The following is a 21918-nucleotide window of genomic DNA, read 5'->3' on the forward strand; positions in this document are numbered from 1 at the left end:
CGGTCAGCAACCCCAAACCCCAGACCCTCAAAAAAAAAAAAAAGCCCTAGCCAGCCATTCCCCTCCCGCCGGCGACGGCGATGGCGCCCGCCCGGGCCGCCAAGCGCCCCAAGCTGGATCCCCCCGCCGCCTCCACCTCCTCCGCCGGCGCGCCTCACCAGCGCGGCGACGACGACTACGTGCCGGGCAACATCGTGGAGATCGAGCTCTGCAACTTCATGACCTACGACCGCCTCGTCTGCCGCCCCGGCCCGCGCCTCAACCTCGTCGTCGGCCCCAACGGCTCCGGCAAGAGCTCCCTCGTCTGCGCCATCGCCCTCGCCCTCGCCGCCGACCCCGCCATCCTCGGCCGGGCCGCCAGCGTCAGGGCCTTCGTCAAGCGCGGCGAGGAGTCCGGCCACGTCCGCCTCTCCCTCCGCTCCCAGGACCAGGGCCGCGACATCGGCATCACCCGCAAGATCGACACCAACAACAAGTCCGAGTGGCTCCTCGACGGTACCCCCTTCCAGTAGAGATCCCCTTTTCTTGCTGCTTGCTCAACACCATAATAACCATATATATATATATATATATATATATATATATATATATATATGTACGAGTACTATTCTTGCTGTTTGCTCAACACAATATACAGAGAATTCATTCCTTCCTTCCTGCAGGCGCCACCGTCCCCAAGAAGGACATTATCGACGTCATCAAAAAGTTCAACATCCAAATTAACAACCTCACTCAGGTCTGTGTGTCATCCTCTTCTCTTCATGGATGGACTAGGCGACTGCATAGCTATACCTGATGACGGTTTGTGCTGTCTCTCTCGATTTAGTTTTTGCCCCAAGATCGGGTGTGCGAGTTCGCAAAGCTCACCCCCATCCAGCTGCTAGAAGAGACCGAGAAGGCCGTGGGCGATCCCAATTTACCTGTTCAGCATCGCCAGCTTATAGAATGGAGCAAGGAGCTCAGGATTCTTCAAGTGGTAAACATCAATCTTCCATGTTTTCCGCAACATCTGAAGCTAGCTTCTCTGGCTTCATTCATACACACGGTCTCTTACGTACCAGCCAATTGATTGACCGCCGAGCTTGTGTCGAATAATTTCAGGCCGTAAAGCAAAAGGAGCAGACCTTGAACAACCTCAAGGCCCTCAACGCCGAACAAGAAAAAGATGTCCAACGTGTCCGCCAAAGAGATAAGCTCCTCAAGAAGGTCCGTTGTATTGTTTCTCTCTGATGAATGCCATTGATATAGTCATTTAAATTCCCATGACATTCTCATAATACTCTTTGCTGGTTGATTCTGCCGTAGGCTGAGCTAATGAAGAAGAAATTGCCGTGGCTCAAATACGACGCCAAGAAGGCGCAATTCCTTGAGGCGCAGGAGGAGGAGAAAAGTTTCAAGAAGAAAATGGATGATGTAACCAAAATCTGGCAAGATGCAAAAGCCCCCATCGAGTATGTACCACAGCCAATAGGATACAACTCATGTACTCCCTCCATTCCTAAATATTTGTCTTTCTAGAGATTTCAACAAGTGACTACATACGGAGCAAAATAAGTGAATCTACACCCTAAAATATGTCTATGTACATCCGTATGTGGAAGTCCATTTGAAATCTCTAAAAAAAACAAATATTTAGGAACGGAGGGAGTACTAAATTTCTTCACTTGCCAAATCACTTTATACATGTTTCTGGAAGTCCCTAGTAGTATTTGGTTCGGTGTTTTCCCTTGTGTGCTGTATCTGATATCCCTTTTCAACACCTTTTTAATTCGAATGCACACTGTTTTGCTGATCTGTCACTTTTGAACTAGTATCCTTTTAACACTTCTGAACTAGTATTCCTTCGTACAGAAAAAAAACTTAACTGGAACTCAATTTCTGGTTACATGGGTGATATATAGCATAATGCTTAATTTTGAGATTGCATTTCTGGTTCAATAATGTTTCTATTTCACGAAGCAACCTTGTGTGTCTTCTTGAGATACCTAAGATTGAGGTTCTGATTTCTAATGGAGTACACATCTTCTTTCTTTACCCTGTTTATATAGAGGGCTCAAGAAAGAGAAAACGACAATTACTTCAAGTATGAAGAAGATAGCCAACCAAATAAATCAAAACACAAACAAGCGTCGGGAAGTTACAGATGACGAGATTCAGCTGGTGGGTACCCCCCTTTTTCCCCCCGCTCAAATCAGCTCCTGAGTGCAGTTTGGTCTGTTGTCAATCCTTGACACATTTCGTTGTATCAGAGTGCACGATTGAAAACCACGCTTGATGACATAGAAGATCTGAGAAGGCATGAAAAGAATCTGCAACAAAAGATCTCAAAGGCTAAGGAAGGTCTTGCTGCTGCTGAAAGGGAACTTCAAGATCTACAACCATACGGACCACCTAGAGATGAAATGGTTAGTTTTGTTACTTTAGTTTCCACGATCTTTTGCTTTCCATGATTCCATCTGTACAGCTCAGTTGGCACCTATAACCAACTGGTATCCTATCCAGTCTATGTGCTCACAATAACAGTGTTCATGAGCAATGGTATCTACACCTGTGGCTAAGTTATTTATTTTTTGCAGACACAACTAACAAATGATATTGGACATAAAATTTCTGGCATAAACAAGCTGAAATTCATACGGAAAGAGAAGGAGCAGCAGTTAACACAAGAGAGAGAAAATCTGAGGAAGTGTTCTGATAGGTATCCAGCTTATCAACTACCATCTACACTATCCGTGACATGGATACCTAATGCACCTTTACTACAGGTTGATGCAAATGGAAAGTAAGAACAATAAGCTACTCCAAGCATTGCAAAGAGCTGGTGCTGAAAGAATCAATGAAGCATACTCTTGGGTGCAGAACAACAAAAATATGTTCAGGGGAGAAGTTTATGGGCCTGTTCTCCTTGAGGTTTGTTTAGTTGGTTGTATGCCTACCAACTGCTGCTTTCTCTGCATCCAAGATTCTTATCATGATACTCTCTTTGACTGATTTCAGGTCAATGTTCAGAGTAAAACTCACGCTGGTTACTTGGAAAGCCATGTTCCAAACTATATATGGAGGGTACTGTTACTATGATAATTTTTCATGTTTAGTTGCTAAATCCTGGTGTGCATACTACTTATTGTTTTCCTTTACTTTAGCATTTCCACTGAATATTCTCCCTCAATTCATGATATGGTCGGCTAGCATACCTAGGAGGCACACATTGAAGTAATACTTTACAGGACTCAGAGCGCATCATGCAGTGCATTGCAATGCTAAAAAATTATTTAGGAAAATGAACCACTCTCATCACTGATCCTGCTCTTAGGCAATTTCAGTAGAATCAAATTATTTGGCAATGTCAGGAAACTTGTGGCATTATTAGGAGATGAAATTGCTATGCGTATGACCTTGGAACTATATATCGAAAAATCCAAGCAACCAAAGAATCTGCCTTGGAGAACAACATTAAACTTGTCGTCCGGCTGGCCAGAAGGCCGTTTGCTAGTGCTAAAGTTGAGACATAACTGGGCATGACGTACTGCTGGTACCAGTGCTAGAGCTGGGGTCGGGCGGGAATACCTATACATGTTTATGCAACACCCATGCCTCGCTCTGGCACCTCTTTCTCGCTGTCATACATGTCCGAGAAACCTGCTCATTTACAGAAGAGCAATTCCAACATATCAGACTTTGCAGATAATCAATTATGCTGTGTTAACATCAGACAGTCAATCCTAAGCAAGTACGGTCTGTCAAACTTATAGAGATAGTCCTATACTCCTATCCTATCGAATGCTACTTGCATTTTGTGCATCCTAGGTAGTCATGCTCGGCATATATTATGAACTGGAGGTAGTATTCGAGGCATATATTATGAACTAGGGTATAAAGCAAGGGGTCTTTGATCGAACCGTGGCAGGTCTACTAGTGGATGTAGGTTTTTTGCCATTGTGCACTTGTCCTATGAATGATTAATGTGCAGAGTAGACTGATTGTCCAGTCACTGAAGATGATTAGTGTCCAATAAGACGGCATGCCTGCAAACTTTTTTTAGATATTATTCCTTTGCTTACTGTCTGTATTTCTTTTGCAAATCTTGTCAATTATCTTATTGATTTCAATGTGAAAACATTATATCTGCAACAAATAATTGCCATTTCGTTGTGTGTGCCAGTCATTCATTACACAGAATGCTTCCGACCGTGACCTCTTGGTTAGACAACTGAAGCAATATGGTACTCCTATTCTGAACTACACAGGGGGCAATAGCATCATGTGTGAGCCATTGAACATTACCCCAGAGGTCAGCACCTATATGCCAATCAAAATTAGCATTTTAGGGCATCGATGTTTGTTACTTATTGTTTCTCTCCTGTTTGTTTTATGAGCGCTATTTTGTTTTGAAATCTTTGTGCGTGTTACAACGTGTGCATTAAGAGTTAAAGCTAGTTTCTCTCTCTCATTAGTTTCATCGTCTTCTCTAATTGTTTATGCATGAACAATTCACTTCACCACACAAATCGTCATCTCTCATCTTAGGTACACACTTAATGTGAGGACATCATAGTAAAGTAATCGTCTTTGACTTCATCAATATTGGATCTTTCTTTATCGTTGTTCCCAGTTAAAATGTGCTCAGCAAAAATAAAACCGAGGGGTTAAAATTTCAGTCTGTTAATTTTCATTTTGGCAGATGAAGCAACTTGGGATCACATCAAGACTCGATCAAGAGTTTGATGCTCCTCCTGCTGTAAAAAATGTTTTGATTACTCAGGCTTCAGTGGATCAATCGGTATACACTGCTTATATCCGGTTCATGAATCTGCACCAAGTTGCACTGGTTATGACTTTAAAGAATTTGCTTCTTTTTTATGTCCATGCAGTATATCGGTACAAATCAAGCAGATCAGAGCGCAGATGATGTGGTAAAGTTAGGTATTAATGACCTTTGGACTCCACGTAACCATTATCGATGGACCAGATCAAGATATGGTGGCCATTTGTCAGCAAATGTAGATTCAATCTACCCGTCGCGCCTCTTCATGTGCGGTATGTATTATGATCTCAGCCTTGATAAGTTATTCGCTTATATGGTTCACCTATGCCTAATGCTTGTCAGCTTTTCTTGCAGACGTGAATGTTAGTGACATTGAAATACTTCGATCTGAAAAGGATGAACGCACAAAAAATGTTGAAGGCATGGAGGAAGCCTTAAAAGAGCTCCAGAAAGATCAGAGAAAATTAGAAGATGAAGAGGCAGAATTCCGCAAGAAAAAGGTTTCAAATATTTTAATGTCACTAAATTATATTCAAGTATATCCCAGTTGTCTCTGATAATGGCTATCTTTTGATTGTCCTATTATCAGGAAGCGATTACTGACAGGGTGAGGATTGAAAAGAAGAAGCGAGAAGACCTACAAAGGCGTGTTGGTATGGTACTTTTTTCCCTGTTCTTCTACATGTTGCTTGTATAATATGTTGTTCTTCTATCTAGATTTGAGAAGAAGAACTCTGGAGGACATATCAAAAGAGGAGGATGTGGAATCCAGCACAAGAAAGCTTACTGATCGGCTAGCTAAGTTAAATGATGATCGATTTCGAGCATTGCTAAAACTCAAGGTTAGTACCTCGTAAACTAGCTACCAATATTTCGTTTATCTTGATCATCATCAAAGACTATGTTCTTACTTCAACTTGATTTTCATCCTCTTAGAATTTACTTGTTGAAGCTGTTGCTCTCAAATGGAGTTATACAGAAAAGAACATGGCTTCTATTGAGCTTGATACAAAGGTATGCTCATTAAAGCAATTACATATGTAAAACTGACTTAAATTGGATGGCCTTAAAACTTGTATTTTTACATCATATTACATTGTACCTAGTAGGCCAGTACACATACATAAATAAATTGCACTGTTGGAAAGTTTGCAGTTTACACCCAATTAATCATCACAATTGTAGAATGTTTCTGTAAGATAATGGTTCGTTCTAGTAGTTTGGTGCAACTTCCATCAACAGTGCACAAACCAGAAATAATGGCATAGGAAAATGGTGAGCTCATTCAACAACAGTAGATGCTCATATTTAGGTTGATCCATGTCTCTAAACATTCTCGTGACATGAAATTATTTGGCCTGGTATCATCAAATGGAAATATTAAAAGTTTTGGATACCCAACGTTTGTGTGTGTTTTTCTCTTTGACTGTTGTTTGCATCTCATAGATATGGGAGATGGAAAAGGATGTGAAGAAACACGAAAAGGATGTTGCTGGCGCTGCCAAAGAATATGAAAACCGTGAGTTGTTGCTAAAATCAATTGCATATCTGTTTTTAACAAGTATATTGAAAATATTGCTAGTGTAGTCAACTAAGCTGCCAGAAAATACCTTTGAAGATATTAGTGGGTAGAGCGATTAAGCTGTTCTTTCTTCCCTTTTTCCTTTAAGATTTTGCTATGCTGTGATTTCTTTGGGTCTACAGTTACCGGGCACACGTTTTATGTAATAAACACCATGCTGCATACTCATTGTTTTGCCTTGTTACAAAATATCAGTGAATAACTTAGTAGTTTTTACTTAATTTTCAGCATGATTTTGTGTGTTACTATGCAATATGTTGTTGCACTGCTTGCTGATCGACTACTGTTATCACTATATGTCTGCATGATCATATTACTGCAAACATGCACAAAAAGGGAGATCAGCAAGTCATTATTTACAATAGGAATGTTGTTTTACAAAATGACCTTCAACATTGTTTGCTGCTAGCCGGTTGGACCCATGAAGTTCGTAAAAGGCCAGGCCTCAGATAACTCCGCTGGCAGCAAGCCTGCGCAGGAGCTTGTCACTGAAGACTTCATTATCTATCCAGTCAATTAGTCAAAGATATGAATATCTTAAAGAAGATTTGTGCTTTAATTTACAAGTTTGTTGGTATTCCTTCCTTGTAGCCGGGCCTTTTGACATATCTTTCAAAGCATAAACACTTCCTTTGTCTATCTCTCTTGCTGTTCAACCTTCCTCTTTGTAGTATTTGGCCCAGGATCGAAGTTCACCATACCTATAATCTTGGAAAGTCAGTTTCTACCCGAAAGATAACTTGTTCACCAAACCAAACTGTTGCAATTGCAACCTAGTCCTTGAAATCCAGCAGTATATTATCACCAAAATAATGCTGGGAAATCCCCATTTGGAGCTTCACTGAGAAGTTATACGTGCATATGCATTTGTTGAATACCTCTTGGCCTTCAAACAGTCAATATTTTATTTTGGCACTTATTGCAATTGATCAGCTGAAGCAAATTTGCCTGGCCAATTTTTTTTTTGAAATAGATCTAAACTGAATAGTTGATATTCCTGACGTTGATTGACGGATAGTTTCTGTGTTTCATAATGGCTGTTTCTCAAATTTTACCATCAGGTAAAAAAACCACTCAAGAGCATAAGCAGGTGATGCTTAAGGCAAAACAGCATGCAGAGTCAGTATCTATGATCACAGACGACCTTGCAAAAGAGTTTGAGAAGGTATGCCCTGAACTAGTTTTAATAAACTCCGCCTAAAATTATTGTAGTATTTCAATTTTTTGCAGTAGAAGTTCAACATATAAGAACTCAAATGTATAAATGATGAAAATGAGACATTTGGGAACAGAACAGAACAAGGTTGTAGTATCTATGCTTATTGTAGTTTCATTTTCTATCACAACTATGGTGGTGCCTAGTGAGTTAGAAGGTATAAACTTTTTGATGCAAGAGGTAGAAATCTCTCTACCTATACTAAAAGCATCAGAAGTGTCACAACAAGGTTAGAAAGTGCAATGGAAACACCAAGTGCGATCACCCTTCAAGACTTCAACCATTGGAGTGTGTATTTTGTCAATTATTTGATGTACCTTTTCTTTTGGTTTTTGTGCTTCCTGATAGAGAGAGAATGGTCAGAACTCTCTTTGAATCTTACTTTGATACCCCAAATTTTCACAATAGGGTAATGGGCCAATAGTCTCTCAGCTTCCAACCCAATCACCAAGAGTGTTACTCTTCTTATAATGAAAGAAGTTTATTCGATCTTAGTTCCTTAGAATGCCCCCCCTCTACAAATCCTCATTATGTGTGCTTGTCAAGAATTATCTTATCATGGCCATATAATAGTGTCTGATGCATTACTGTTCATGTGTTTGGATTGGTTATGCTGCTTTTGCGTCTAGCCCAGCCATACAACCTGCAAGTTTCTGTCCATTCTTTGACTCTGCAATACCCTATGTGCTGGTGTTTTCTTGGACCAGATAAAAACCTGTTGTCTTAGCTGCATACATATGCCCTTGTCCCCCCCCCCCCCCCCCCCCCCCCCCGCGCGCGTTTTTTTTTACGGTTCCATTGCCTTTCTAATTGCAGATGGCTACTACTATAGAAGACCTGGAGCTTGCAATACAAGACACTGAATCGGAAGCAAATTCTATGCTATTCCTCAATCAAAACGTTTTGCAGGAGTATCAAAACCGGCAACGTGAGGTACAACAATCTACCCACTGATGAGTGCATTCTTGCTTCGTACTTTTGTCCGGCAGGAGTATTTCTTTTTCATTGTTTTTGGTTAACTTTAGCAGAGTTCCCTTGTCACAAACGTAGCAGTAGCCTTGCGATAGACGTATCAACTTGGGCTTCTTGAAACTTGCTCTAAAGCGTAACTGAGGGAATCATTGGTGGGGTCCGAAAATACTTGTCATCAAAATGGATAAAAGGGGATGTATCTAGAACTAAAATACGTCTAGATACGTCCCCTTTTGTTCATTTTGATGACAAGTATTTCCGGACGGAGGGAGTAGCATAGATAAAGGTAGATTGGAACCTTGAACCGTTCAGAGTTTGAGCTGATAGATTCACGCCAAAGAAAATCTCTTCATGTGCCCGATCATAATATGCTCCTTTGAGCTACTCATCAGTCTGCTTCTTGCCTACTTCTACATTGATTTTTTTTGGACCCCGTTCTACATCGATTATTGCTACTGAGACATTGCTTATCTCAATTGTGTAGATTGTATCAATATCAACAAAACTGGAAGATGATAAAGCAGAATATGAGAGGTGCTGCTCTGAAATAGAAACTACAAAGGTTGAAACATTTCATCTGATGACCTATATTGCCATCACTTCTCAACCTTTTGCGATCTTGTCACTCCTGAGTCCTGACTTGACTTTGCTGATTTTGTAGGGTAAATGGCTTCCAACTCTCCGAAGTCTTGTTTTAAAAATAAATGACACCTTTAGTCGCAACTTCCAAGAAATGGCTGTTGCTGGAGAAGTTTCACTTGGTATGTATGCCCGATCTGTTTTATGTCATTATTTGTGCACTTGTGTGTAATGCTAAGTGCTGTACCTAAATTTCCTGGCAGATGAGCATGGTCTCGATTTTAGTCAATACGGTATTCTTATAAAGGTGAAGTTTAGGTAAGTTTCTTTTCCCATGCTGTTTTATTATTTCTTGCAATTGGGCAAAGAATAACTGCCACCACTGGACTTTGCTCAAAATTGTACTGTTTCTTGATGCCTGATGGCAACCACACCAGTTACTACCTCCTTTTTGGGTTATAAGGCTTGCGCGTATCTCTAGGTTGACAAATAGACCAACGTAATACAAATTATGTATCACTAAAAATTTATCATTAGAAACTTCAGATCGTATACTTTCTAATGGTATAATTTCTAGTCTATACAACTCATCTTATGTTGGTCAAATTATAGATTTAGGGATACGCACAAGCCTTATACACCGGAAAGGAGGTAGTAGTGCATATGTCTAGTTTACTTAAACCTGGAGTAGGATGGGGTAGCCATGACCCACGATTAGTCATACCAGATGATTATCAGGCTTTTTTTATTGCCAAGAGTTGATTGTATTCTAGGATGTGTTTAAGCATAATCCTGTGATAAGCACTCTTGAGTTTTATTTATTAAGAAGTAAAATGTTGAAATAGATGATTGTATCATATACTCCTACTTTTTTTTTACAGCATTTCTTATTTCTCAGGAGCTTTAGCCAAGTTAACGCTTGGTCCTTGCGTGTTAATCCGTTATTTTCAACATTCGGTTCATCTAGTAGGATATAAACAATCTGTCGAGTGTTGTTTCAGAGAAGAATATTATTTATTTGCCTGGTCTTATAGGATTTTCTGTTAAATACTCATTCCGTTTTTGCCTATCTGTGTTTGCTATGTAGCATAAGAAGGGCTCCTACAATGTTTCTGTTGGACATTATTCTGTGGTGTTATTTTCTTTCTTGTAAAATGAAATGTGAGTATTGTTTTGCTACAGGCAAACCGGTGAGCTGCAGGTGCTAAGTGCTCATCACCAATCTGGAGGGGTATGGATAAACGCTGTCTGTCTCAGATGTGTATCTTGTTTGCACCTTTTTATCTCTGCTGTGTGTTGTTATAGTTGCTATTTATTTTCATGTCACTTGTAGGAGCGGTCAGTTTCTACCATTCTGTATCTCGTATCGCTCCAAGATCTTACAAACTGCCCATTTCGGGTGGTTGATGAGATAAATCAAGGCAAGGCGATACCTCTGTTTTTTTACCATGCAGTGCTACTCCCTCCGTTCCCAAATATTCGTCTTTCTAGACATTTCAAATGGTTACAACATACGGATGTATGTAGACATATTTTAGAGTGTAGATTCACTCATTTTGCTTCGTATGCAGTCATTTGTTGAAATCGCTAGAAAGACAAATATTTGGGAACGAGGGAGTAGTAAACATTATTAGACATGCAGGATTGAATGAATGAATGGTGCAGTAGCTAACTTGTCCACCCCCAAAAAACTTGCATGTAGGAATGGATCCCATAAACGAGAGGAAGATGTTCCAGCAGCTTGTGAGGGCGGCGAGCCAACTCAACACACCACAGTAAGTCTTGGCGCAACAGACAGTTTGACCTTGTAACTAACTGATTAACCTGATGGGTCGGTATGGTTCATCGAATGTGGCTGCTGCTGTGTAGGTGCTTCCTGCTGACACCCAAGTTGCTGCCTGATTTGGAATATAGCGACGCGTGCAGCATCTTGAACATCATGAACGGTCCCTGGATTGAGAAACCAGCCCATGGTAATGTATAGTTTTTATAGCGGATAGTTGACTTGTCCTTGCCATTGTGGAAGCTGATGAATGATGCGCTGCGACTGTTGCAGCTTGGCGCGGGGGAGATAGTTGGAGAAGCGTCATGGGCTTGGCTGGGAGCGGGAATTGAGTCTCCTCTCCTGATGATCCACAATTACCACTTGGAAGCTGCTGCTGTGTGCTGCTTTTGGGATGTAAATATAGCTAGCCTAGCTGGGTTTAGTAGGAGGCGTGGAGCGGGTAATGGCTTAGCTGACTGCATAGCCTTGTTATTATCCACAATCGGAGTAGATGCAAACAATTAGTATTATTAAGTTAGTAGTAATTCAGTTGAGTATACGTACTATTTATCAGCAGTTAGTAATTGGGTGGGTGTGAATAGTTAAAAGTAGGGGGGGTGTAATCGGAGCAGGTAAGGGATGATGACTCAAGTATTATCCTTTTGATTGACAAGTTGTTTGAGTTTGACTCGTCCTTCTTCTTTCTTGTGCAATATTATATCATTATTATACGAAGGTAGCATTAGATGACAAACTGAAACTTGGTATGTATGCTCTTGTGTTTGTTTTGTTTTGTTTATTGCACTAATTAATAATTAATTACAAATAGGCATACGTCAACGACTGACTGACAGACTGACAGCTGCTTGGGACTATTTATTTGTTTTACACACAAATATAAGAGAGAGTAGAAGAGAGCAGTTGTTAGCTAGTGACTTTTTAGATTTATTATTATTCTGTTTCCTTGAACCTAGTTACGCACAAATATAAGTAGTTATCGCTGACCTCACTGGGTCGGGTCGGGTCGGCAGTAATTCAAAGCAAAGATGATGTTTGGTTTGATTTTATTTGATGCTTCAGCGCAACTAGCTAGCCTTTCTTTAGTTTTGTTTTCTCTTCTCTTGTGCTTTATGGATGGCTGCATGAATTCTTTCTTTCTTTCTTGATTGCTTTCTTGATTGCTTGCTTGCTTGTATCTAGATAGTACATACATACATAGATACATACAACCACATCCACATTGGTTTGCTTTGGTTTGGTTTGGTTTGGTTGACCTCATCACCATTATGCAATTCAATTCAAGTACAAACGGATAATATCTGGTGCATTATTCATGTCCAGCTCCAGCTCCAGCTCCACCCAGCCATTGATCAAGCTCCAACTGCCGCGGTGGTTGAGCAACTTGATTACTCCTATTTTCTTTGTTTGTTTGAATAACTATAAGTTGATTAACTATTTGTAATCTTGCTGTTTGTGCATACATACATACATGCTAACTCTAGCAGCAGCAGCCAACCACATGCCTGCCAGGTAGCCAGACTCACATGTTGGCCGGTCTAATATACTAATTCTCATAGTCATGGCTCAGTGGTGAGACTGAGAGCTGCATCCAAATAATATTTCCCATACATACATTCATGTATGTATGTAGTAACATGTAGTAGCAGCAGCAGTTAGACCTGGCTACCAATTATTGCATCATTTTTTCAATTGGTTTCTCACATGACATGATTTTGGTGCACACACTAGTAAATACTGATTAGAGATTGAATCATCATGTTCAACTCAAATTTCTTTATTTTTGGCGGCAAGATGCATGGGAAGACTTGTCATTGGCCAGGAGAAATAGGATTTTACAACCAACCCAACCCAACCCAACCCGGAGAAGACTTTCTACCATCTTTATTTTCATTTCTTTACATACACAAGAAGAGACGACCATCCTCCTTCCTCCTCCTGGCCGTTGGCCGTGCGATCAAGCTTGAATCTCTCTCTCTCTCTCTCTCTCTATACTAAAGTTTTGTGGCATTTCAGTATAATAACTGGAGTAGTAACTAGCAATTCCATGCATGTGTGCTTCTTGCTAGCCTATATATGCACAATTGTATTGTACATACATACATACATACATACAAGTAGTCAATACATGGCTTGAGGTTGAGGTGCAAGATGAGATCACCGTTTTTGTCATCTGCTTGCCTAGCTTGAGCACTGGATTGGGTTGATTTAATCTTTGACTCACTCATTGATTGATTGATTGATTGATTTAATCTTTTAATTTCTTCACATTACATTACACACGGAGGCGGTCGGCGGCGTTGACGTCCTCCTCCCTGCTCCTCGCGGCGAACCACCGCGCCGTCCGCCGCGCGATGGGCACCCACCGCTGCCGCGCCCTCTCCTCCTCCTCCGTCGCCCTTACCGCCACCCGAGGCAGCCGCACGATCTCCGACATGGACCGCACGCCCGACGACACCAGCCTCGACGCCGCGCGCACCGATGGCTCCACCGCCTCCGACCCGCCGCACCCTCCCAGTCCCAACCCCTTGCTGCCGCTCCCGCTCTCCACCTCCAGCAGCCGCTTCTTCTGAATCTCAACGGACATGCGGGCGCCGTCGTGATCGTCTCGGTCGTGCTCCTGCTCCTCTCCCACGAAGATAATGTCGTCGTCGGGATACGGGTAGGGGTAGGGGAAGCGCCCGCTGGAGACGGAGCGCAGCATCTCGGTGTCCAGCGCGATGAGGTCCGCCGAGTTGAGGTCGCTCCACCGGCTCTTGAACACGCTGTCCGACACCACGATGCGGTGCCGGTGCCGGTCCAGCTTAGTGTTAGAGTCATCAGCAGCATCACCATCAGCATCATCGCCACCGAAGCGCGCCGACGGCACGCGCTCGACGAAGATGCCGGCGAGGAGGTCGCGGCCGGACGACGGCGCGGGGCCGGCAGCGACGGCGGCTGCGTCGTCGCCTGCGCCGAAGACAAAGCGCGCGCTGGCTGCGGCGTACTTGAGGCCGAGGTCGGCGTCGTCGGGGTGCACGCGGGCGCGGCAGAGCGGGCAGCTGGCGCTGGAGTGCAGCCAGCGGTCGACGCAATCGAGGTGGAAGGCGTGGCGGCAGCGCGGGAGCAGGCGGAGCAGGTCGGCGTCGTCGAAGCGGGCCAGGCACACGGCGCACTCCAGACCCTGCCGCGCCCCGCGCAGCGCCGCGAACCGGAAGAAGGGCAGCGACTCGATGACCGCCTTGCCCACGCCGGCGCTGGCCTCCGACTCGATCAAGGCGTCGGGGGCGGGCGCGCGGGAGGGGCTGGCGGTGGTGGTGGCGGGGAGGAGGGGCGTGTTGGCGGGGTGGCAGAACTTGGCGTACATGAGGAGGAGGAAGGTGAGGGAGAAGATCATGGTGAAGATGCCCACCACGATGGCCACGCTCGGCCGGAACGACACCTTCACGCCCGCCCCAGGCGGAGTCTCCTCCGCCGCCGGCTGCGCCTGTGTCCAGCAGACCAGCAGCAGGAGCAGCATGATCTTTGGCATGGCCACGAACGGTCGACGGCGAGGAGAGATGATAGGTGGTCAGTGCTGTGGGGGTGACCGCGCCATGGAAATGGAATGGATGGATGGGAGCCTACCCAGGAGAGGTGGGAGTGGAACCGAATGAAGGAGGAAGGAATGAGGCCGACGACGACGACGAGAGAAGAAGACGAGAGAGAGAGAGGGGTTCGGTTTGGTTGCTTGTCTTGTTCTCTCTGTGCCGACGTGGTCCGCTTGGGTTGCTTATATCATCACTGACTTCCTCCTCTACGTGGTGGGTCCCGCTCATCCCCCAGTGCATGTCATGCCACTTGTCTTTTCTTCCATCTCTTTATTTGGATGTTGAAAGTGCCCTTCTTCTTCCCTTCAAAAAAAGAAAAAGAAAGTGCCCTTCTTCTTCCCTTCAAAAAAAGAAAAAGAAAGGGCGGCCACATATATGATTTGACGCCGCCTGTCATTTTTCTTCTTCAATTTTTGTCACGTAGGATGAATTTTTTTTGATGTACCAAGGTAGGAGTATCATATTTCTTCTTCTGATAAACATAGGTTTTATTGTCCCTCAAAAAAAAAAACCCACAGGTTTTATTGACTTTTGACGTATCATCGAGGCCATGTATGTAACCATAAAGAATTCACACTCAGCTAGCCCGTGCATAATGAGATGCGCACAACTCATATTGACTCACGCAAACATTTTGACCAACGGTTTGACAAAACAAAGGCAAGCCAGTTCAACAAGACATGCAGCTCCTAGCTTGTATTTCTACCTTGGTAGCTAGAGCATGCCACCGTAAAACAACTCCTTGTGCTCCAGTGGATGTAATATTGGAAATCAACTACTGTACGTGGTACAGAGCCAATGTAAGTATGCATGTGCACTAGTAGAAAACAGGGCTTTGGTCCAGGCCGGGTCAGCCCATTAGTCCCGGTTCAGTCCAGAACCGGGATCAATGTGGGCATTGGTCCCGGTTCATGAGCCCAGGGGGCCGGCCGGGCCACGTGGGCCATTGGTCCCGGTTCATCTAGACCTTTTGGTCCCGATTGGTGGGATGAACCGGGACCAATGGGCCTCGCTCCTGGCCCACCATCATTGGTCCCGGTTCGTGGCTTGAACCGGGACCAAAGGCTCCCCTTTAGTCCCGGCTCATGTCACCAACCGGGACCAATGAGGTGCCTATATATACCCCTCGCTCGCGAGCAGAGCACCCCAGTGCTCTGTTTTTCTCTGGCCGAGGGGGAGAGGGCTTTGTGGTGCTCTACCTCACCTCCTATGCACATGAGGTGTTCGATGGAATGCCCGAGCCACACTACTTAAGCTTTCTCCTCTCGAAGCTCGACCTCCAATCTCCATTTTCCTCGATATTTGTCTAGATTTAGCGGTCCGTCACGCCCCGTCCCCGTCTTCACCGCCGTCGGTCACCCGCGCCGATCTCATCACCGACACCACCGTGGTGAGCCTCTTGTTCTTATCTTCTTTCTGAAAGGAAAAATATTCTTACTTGTATATTTAGATAGATACTTGTATCATTTTCTTACATTTATTATTGCATCTTATATAGTGCGATGGTTTTGGTATCCGCCCCCGTCGGCCCTCGTCCTGTCTATGATTCGGATGTGGTATGTATATTATCTTTATAACTATTGGTTCATTTATTGTTTATGAAAATTATGTCGACCAACGTGACATATATTTTATTTATCTAGGATGTATGTGAATCGGAAATGCCAACCGACCCTATTGTCGAGAGGTTAAATTTAGTTGAAGAAGAAAACAATTTGTTGAAGGAAAAAATAAAAAAATTGAGGAGGAGAAGATGATATTGGAGTTGCATGTTGCGGATGTCGTCGATGATCACAAGATCAAGATGGATGCAATGCGATTGAAGATTAGAAAGATTAGAAAATATGCCATTCATACCGAGGCTTGGTATCATTATGCCGTTGGATCAATTGTTACCTTGGTTGCGATTATGATCGCATTTGTTTTCGCATTGAAATGTTTTACATAGTTTCAATGTATGGTTTAATTAATTAGATGCTCTGGAGAGCTATATGTTGTCAGATGAGAACTATGTATGCACTTTGGTTTTAATGTGATGATGAACTTCTATTATTTTGGACACTTAATTATATATAATGCACGCAGATGAACCGGCAATGGATGTACGGTGACAGACACACCCGCGAGTACATTAAGGGCGTGCATGAGTTTCTCGATGCGGCTGAGGCAAACAAGCAGAATGGTTTTATGTGTTGTCCATGCACTGAATGTGGGAACACGAGGTCTTACTCTAACCGGAAAATCCTTCACTCCCACCTGCTTTACAAGGGTTTCATGCCACACTATAATGTTTGGACGAGGCACGGAAAAATAGGGGTTATGATGGAAGACGGCGAAGAAGAAGACTACAATGACAACTATGTGCCCCCTGAATACGGCGATGCTGCAACGGGGGGAGCTGGTGAAGATCAAGAGGAACCAGACGATGTGCCCAATGATGCTGCAACGGGTGAAGCTGCTGAAGATCAAGAGGAACCAGACGATGTGCCCGATGATGATGATCTCCGCCGGGTCATTGTCGATGCAAGGACGCAATGCGAAAGTCAAAAGGAGAAGCTGAAGTTCGATCGCATGTTAGAGGATCACAAAAAAGGGTTATACCCCAATTGCGAAGATGGCAATACAAAGCTCAGTACCATACTGGAATTGCTGCAGTGGAAGGCAGAGAATGATGTGGCTGACAAAGGATTTGAGAAGCTACTGAAAATATTGAAGAAGAAGCTTCCAAAGGATAACGAATTGTCCGACAGTACATACGCAGCAAAGAAGGTCGTATGCCCTCTAGGATTGGAGGTGGAGAAGATACATGCATGCCCTAATGACTGCATCCTCTACCGCGGTGCATACAAGGATCTGAACGCATGCCCGGTATGTGGTGCATTGCGGTATAAGATCAGACGAGATGACCCTGGTGATGTTGACGGCGACCCTCCCAGGAAGAGGGTTCCTGCGAAGGTGATGTGGTATGCTCCTATAATACCACGGTTGAAACGTCTGTTCAAAAACGAAGAGCATGCCAAGTTGATGCGATGGCACAGTGAGAACCGAAAGAAAGATGGGAAGTTGAGAGCACCCGCTGACGGGTCGCAGTGGAGAAAAATCGAGAGAAAGTACTGGGATGAGTTTGCAAAGGATCCAAGGAATGTATGGTTTGCTTTAAGCGCGGATGGCATTAATCCTTTCGGGGAGCAGAGCAGCAATCACAGCACCTGGCCCGTGACTCTATGTATGTATAACCTTCCTCCTTGGATGTGCATGAAGCGGAAGTTCATTATGATGCCAGTTCTCATCCAAGGCCCTAAGCAACCCGGGAACGAAATTGATGTGTACCTAAGGCCATTAGTTGAAGAACTTTTACATCTGTGGAATGAAAACGGTGTACGTACGTGGGATGAGCACAGACAGGAGGAATTTGACCTTAAGGCGTTGCTGTTCGTGACCATCAACGATTGGCCCGCTTTCAGTAACCTTTCAGGACAGACAAACAAAGGATACCACGCATGCACACACTGTTTAGATGACACTGAAAGTATATACCTGGACAAATGCAGGAAGAATGTGTACCTGGGCCATCGTCGATTTCTTCCGACCAACCATCAATGTCGAAAGAAAGGCAAGCATTTCAAAGGCGAGGCAGATCACCGGAAGAAGCCCGCCATGCGCACCGGTGATCACGTGCTTGCTATGGTCAATGATTTACACTACGTAATCTTTGGAAAGGGTACCGGTGGACTAGCTGTTCCGAATGACGCTGAGGGACACGCACCCATGTGAAAGAAGAAATCTATATTTTGGGACCTACCCTACTGAAAAGACCTAGAGGTCCGCTCCTCAATCGACGTGATACACGTGACGAAGAACCTTTGCGTGAACCTGCTAGGCTTCTTGGGCGTGTATGGGAAGACAAAAGATACACCTGAGGCACGGGAGGACCTGCAACATTTGCACGAAAAAGACGGCATGCCTCCGAAGCAGTATAAAGGTCCTGCCAGCTACGCTCTTACGAAAGAAGAGAAAGAAATCTTCTTTGAATGCCCGCTCAGTATGAAGGTCACGACTGGCTTCTCGTCGAATATAAAGGGAATAATAAATATGCCAGAGAAAAAGTTTCAGAACCTAAAGTCTCATGACTGCCACGTGATTATGACGCAACTGCTTCCGGTTGCATTGAGGGGGCTTCTATCGGAAAATGTCCGATTAGCCATTGTGAAGCTATGTGCATTCCTCAATGCAATCTCTCAGAAGGTGATCGATCCAGAAATCGTACCAAGGCTAAGGAGTGATGTGGCGCAATGTCTTGTCAGTTTCGAGCTGGTGTTCCCACCATCCTTCTTCAATATCATGACGCACGTCCTAGTTCATCTAGTCGACGAGATTGTCATCCTGGGGCCCGTATTTCTACACAAATGTTCCCCTTTGAGAGGTTCATGGGAGTCCTAAGGAAATATGTCCGTAACCGCGCTAGGCCAGAAGGAAGCATCTCCATGGGCCATCAAACAGAGGATGTTATCGGGTTTTGTGTTGACTTCATTCCTGGCCTTAAGAAGATAGGTATCCCTAAATCGCGGTATGAGGGGAGACTGATTGGAAAAGGCACTCTTGGAAGAGACTCAATAATATGCAGGGACGGATATTCTTGGTCTCAAGCACACTACACAGTTCTACAGAACTCTACCTTGGTGACTCCGTATGTCGATGAACACAAGAACAGTCTTCGCTCCAAACACCCGGAGCAGTGCGACGACTGGATTACATGTGAACACATCAGGACTTTCAGCAATTGGTTGGAAACACGTCTCAGAGGTGACAACACTGTTTGTGATGAGTTGTACTTGTTGTCCAGGGGACCATCTTTGACTGTATTGACTTACAAAGGATACGAGATAAATGGGAATACATTTTACACGATCGCCCAAGATCAAAAGAGCACCAACCAAAACAGCGGTGTCTGCTTTGATGCAGCAACCGAGAGCGGAAAGGACACATATTATGGTTACATAGTGGACATATGGGAACTTGACTATGGACCTGATTTTAAGGTCCCTTTGTTTAAGTGCAAATGGGTCAATCTGTTAGGCGGCGGGGTACAGGTAGACCCACAGTACGGAATGACAACAGTGGATCTGAAAAATCTTGGGTACACTAATGAACCGTTCGTCCTAGCCAATGATGTGGCACAGGTTATCTATGTGAAGGACATGTCTACCAAACCGAGAAAAAGAAAAGATAAGGAAGCGAATACATCATACGATGAGCCAAAGCGCCACATAGTTCTTTCAGGAAAAAGGGACATCCTGGGAGTGGACGGCAAGACAGACATGTCTGAAGATTATGAAAAGTTTCATGAAATTCCTCCCTTCAATGTCAAGGCTGACCCAAGCATCCTGATAAACAATGAAGATTATCCATGGTTACGGCGCAATAAGCAAATGACACAAGCGAAGAAAAAGTGAAGACTTTCTCCCGCAACTTTGTAACACACGAACATGCTACCATTGTCCGTTTTGTACATGCACATGCTATGTGGGTGAAATTATGATACCATCCCAACTTTCAACTTTTTCAGAGTTTATTTGAAATGCTTTCATGTCTTATGGTTCGGCCCTCGTAATACCATGACCATTAGTCCCTGACTCATGCCAACTTTCAAACCGGGACTAAAGGGTTGGTCCTCGTTGCGGGCCGAGTTTAGTCCCACCTCGCCAACCGAAGGGGGCTCACACCGGTTTATAAGCCCTTCCCTCTCTGCCTTGTTGAGCTCCTCTCAAAGTGAAAATAGATGCCCTAATAGAGAAAAGTTTAACCTAAATTCATAGTGAATTTCTCTGAAATTCATAGAAATTTACTAGGAATTTAGGTTGAATTTTCTCTATAAGCGCATCTATTCTCATTTTTTTAGTAAGTTAATCACAAACTTGTGATTCAAACAATTTTCAAAGAATTCAAATTTTAACTATTCAAATTTGAAAACCAATGGCACTAACAGAAAGTTTATAATTTTGCTAACCTAAAAGCAAACAGAATTAAAAATTAAAGCAAAAAACAAAAGAAAATAAATAATGCAAAAAACAAATAAAAAAACAGGAAAAAACTATTTTTATAGTAAAGTTAATCACAAAATAAAATAAATAAAGCAACAAAGAAAACAAAAAAACTAAATAAGTGTTTTCAAATTTGAAAACTAATGACACTAACAGAAAGTTTATAATTTTTCTAAAACTAATGGCACTAACAGAAAGTTTATAATTTTGCTAACCTAAAAGCAAACAGAATTAAAAATTAAAGCAAAAAACAAAAGAAAATAAATAATGCAAAAAACAAATAAAAAAACAGGAAAAAACTATTTTTATAGTAAAGTTAATCACAAAATAAAATAAATAAAGCAACAAAGAAAACAAAAAAACTAAAAAAGTGTTTTCAAATTTGAAAACTAATGACACTAACAGAAAGTTTATAATTTTTCTAAAACTAATGGCACTAACAGAAAGTTTATAATTTTGCTAACCTAAAAGCAAACAGAATTAAAAATTAAAGCAAAAAACAAAAGAAAATAAATAATGCAAAAAACAAATCAAAAAAACAGGAAAAAACTATTTTTATAGTAAAGTTGATCACAAAATAAAATTTGAAAACTAATGGCATTAACAAAAAGTTTATAATTTTTCTAAAACTAAAAGCATAAAGAATTAAAAAATAAAGCAAAAAACAAAAGAAAATAAATAAAGCAACAAAAAAACAAAAAAATGCCACCTACTGGGCCACCACGGCCTGAATACGACTAGAAACCCTACCATGGGCCAGGATTCAGGCCCGCAGCAGGCCCAGTAGGCCCACAGGCATTGCAGTGACAGATTAGGCCCGAAAGCCTGCAGTTGAGAGGAGCTCGGGAGGGTGGGCACAGCAGCGCTTATAAACCACTCCCGAGCCCTCTCAACTAGCGAGGTGGGACTAAACTTTTGGGTGCGGGGCAGCACAAGGCCATTGGTCCCGGTTGGTGGCACCAACCGGGACTAAAGGGGGGCATTGGTCACGGTTGGTGGCACCAACCGTGACCAATGCCCCCTTTAGTCCCGGTTGGTGCCACCAACCGGGACCAAAGGCCGCCGCTTCCCGCCCTTTGGTCCCGGTTGGTGGCACCAACCGGGACTAAAGGGGGGCATTGGTCCACGGTTTGTGCCATGAACCGTGACCAATGCCTTTGCTATATAACTAGCACTTGTGAAAATTTCCATTCAGTTCGTCTTCCCCGCCCGACGCCGCTAGGCTGCCCCTCTGTGCCTCGCCGTCGCCGGTCGTCGCCCCTGCCTCCGACGCCGTCCCGCGCCGCCCAAACGCCGTCGCCACCCCGCGCCGCCCCGACTCCGTCGCCGCACGCCACCCCGCGCCGTCGCCGTGCCGCCCGCCCCGACGCGCGTCGCCGCCGCCCGCACCCATCGCCGTCGCCCTGCCCCG

General features: G+C 43.7%; 2 protein-coding genes across 2 annotated transcripts; one reads left to right on the top strand and one right to left on the bottom strand.

The window, feature by feature from the left end:
• Positions 1 to 11567, top strand: LOC125532274 (structural maintenance of chromosomes protein 5). The gene is made up of 28 exons (XM_048696397.1): positions 1 to 495; positions 663 to 736; positions 827 to 976; positions 1102 to 1206; positions 1306 to 1451; positions 2049 to 2160; positions 2250 to 2405; positions 2577 to 2698; positions 2766 to 2910; positions 2998 to 3063; positions 4163 to 4291; positions 4682 to 4780; positions 4872 to 5037; positions 5120 to 5265; positions 5355 to 5418; positions 5483 to 5607; positions 5702 to 5779; positions 6212 to 6284; positions 7409 to 7512; positions 8380 to 8496; positions 9020 to 9097; positions 9197 to 9296; positions 9378 to 9432; positions 10297 to 10345; positions 10448 to 10535; positions 10817 to 10889; positions 10984 to 11087; positions 11171 to 11567. Exons 1-28 carry the CDS (start codon positions 81 to 83, stop codon positions 11227 to 11229), a joined length of 3198 nt encoding a protein of 1065 aa, XP_048552354.1. The 5' UTR covers positions 1 to 80; the 3' UTR covers positions 11230 to 11567.
• A 1183-nt stretch (positions 11568 to 12750) lies between these two features.
• Positions 12751 to 14622, bottom strand: LOC125532283 (putative RING-H2 finger protein ATL12). Its single transcript, XM_048696410.1, has one exon. It carries the CDS (start codon positions 14406 to 14408, stop codon positions 13173 to 13175), a length of 1236 nt encoding a protein of 411 aa, XP_048552367.1. The 5' UTR covers positions 14409 to 14622; the 3' UTR covers positions 12751 to 13172.
• Between the last annotated feature and the right edge of the window lie 7296 nt (positions 14623 to 21918).

The sequence above is a fragment of the Triticum urartu genome, chromosome 1, assembly GCF_003073215.2.
Source record: "Triticum urartu cultivar G1812 chromosome 1, Tu2.1, whole genome shotgun sequence".
NCBI classification, from domain to species: Eukaryota; Viridiplantae; Streptophyta; class Magnoliopsida; order Poales; family Poaceae; genus Triticum; species Triticum urartu.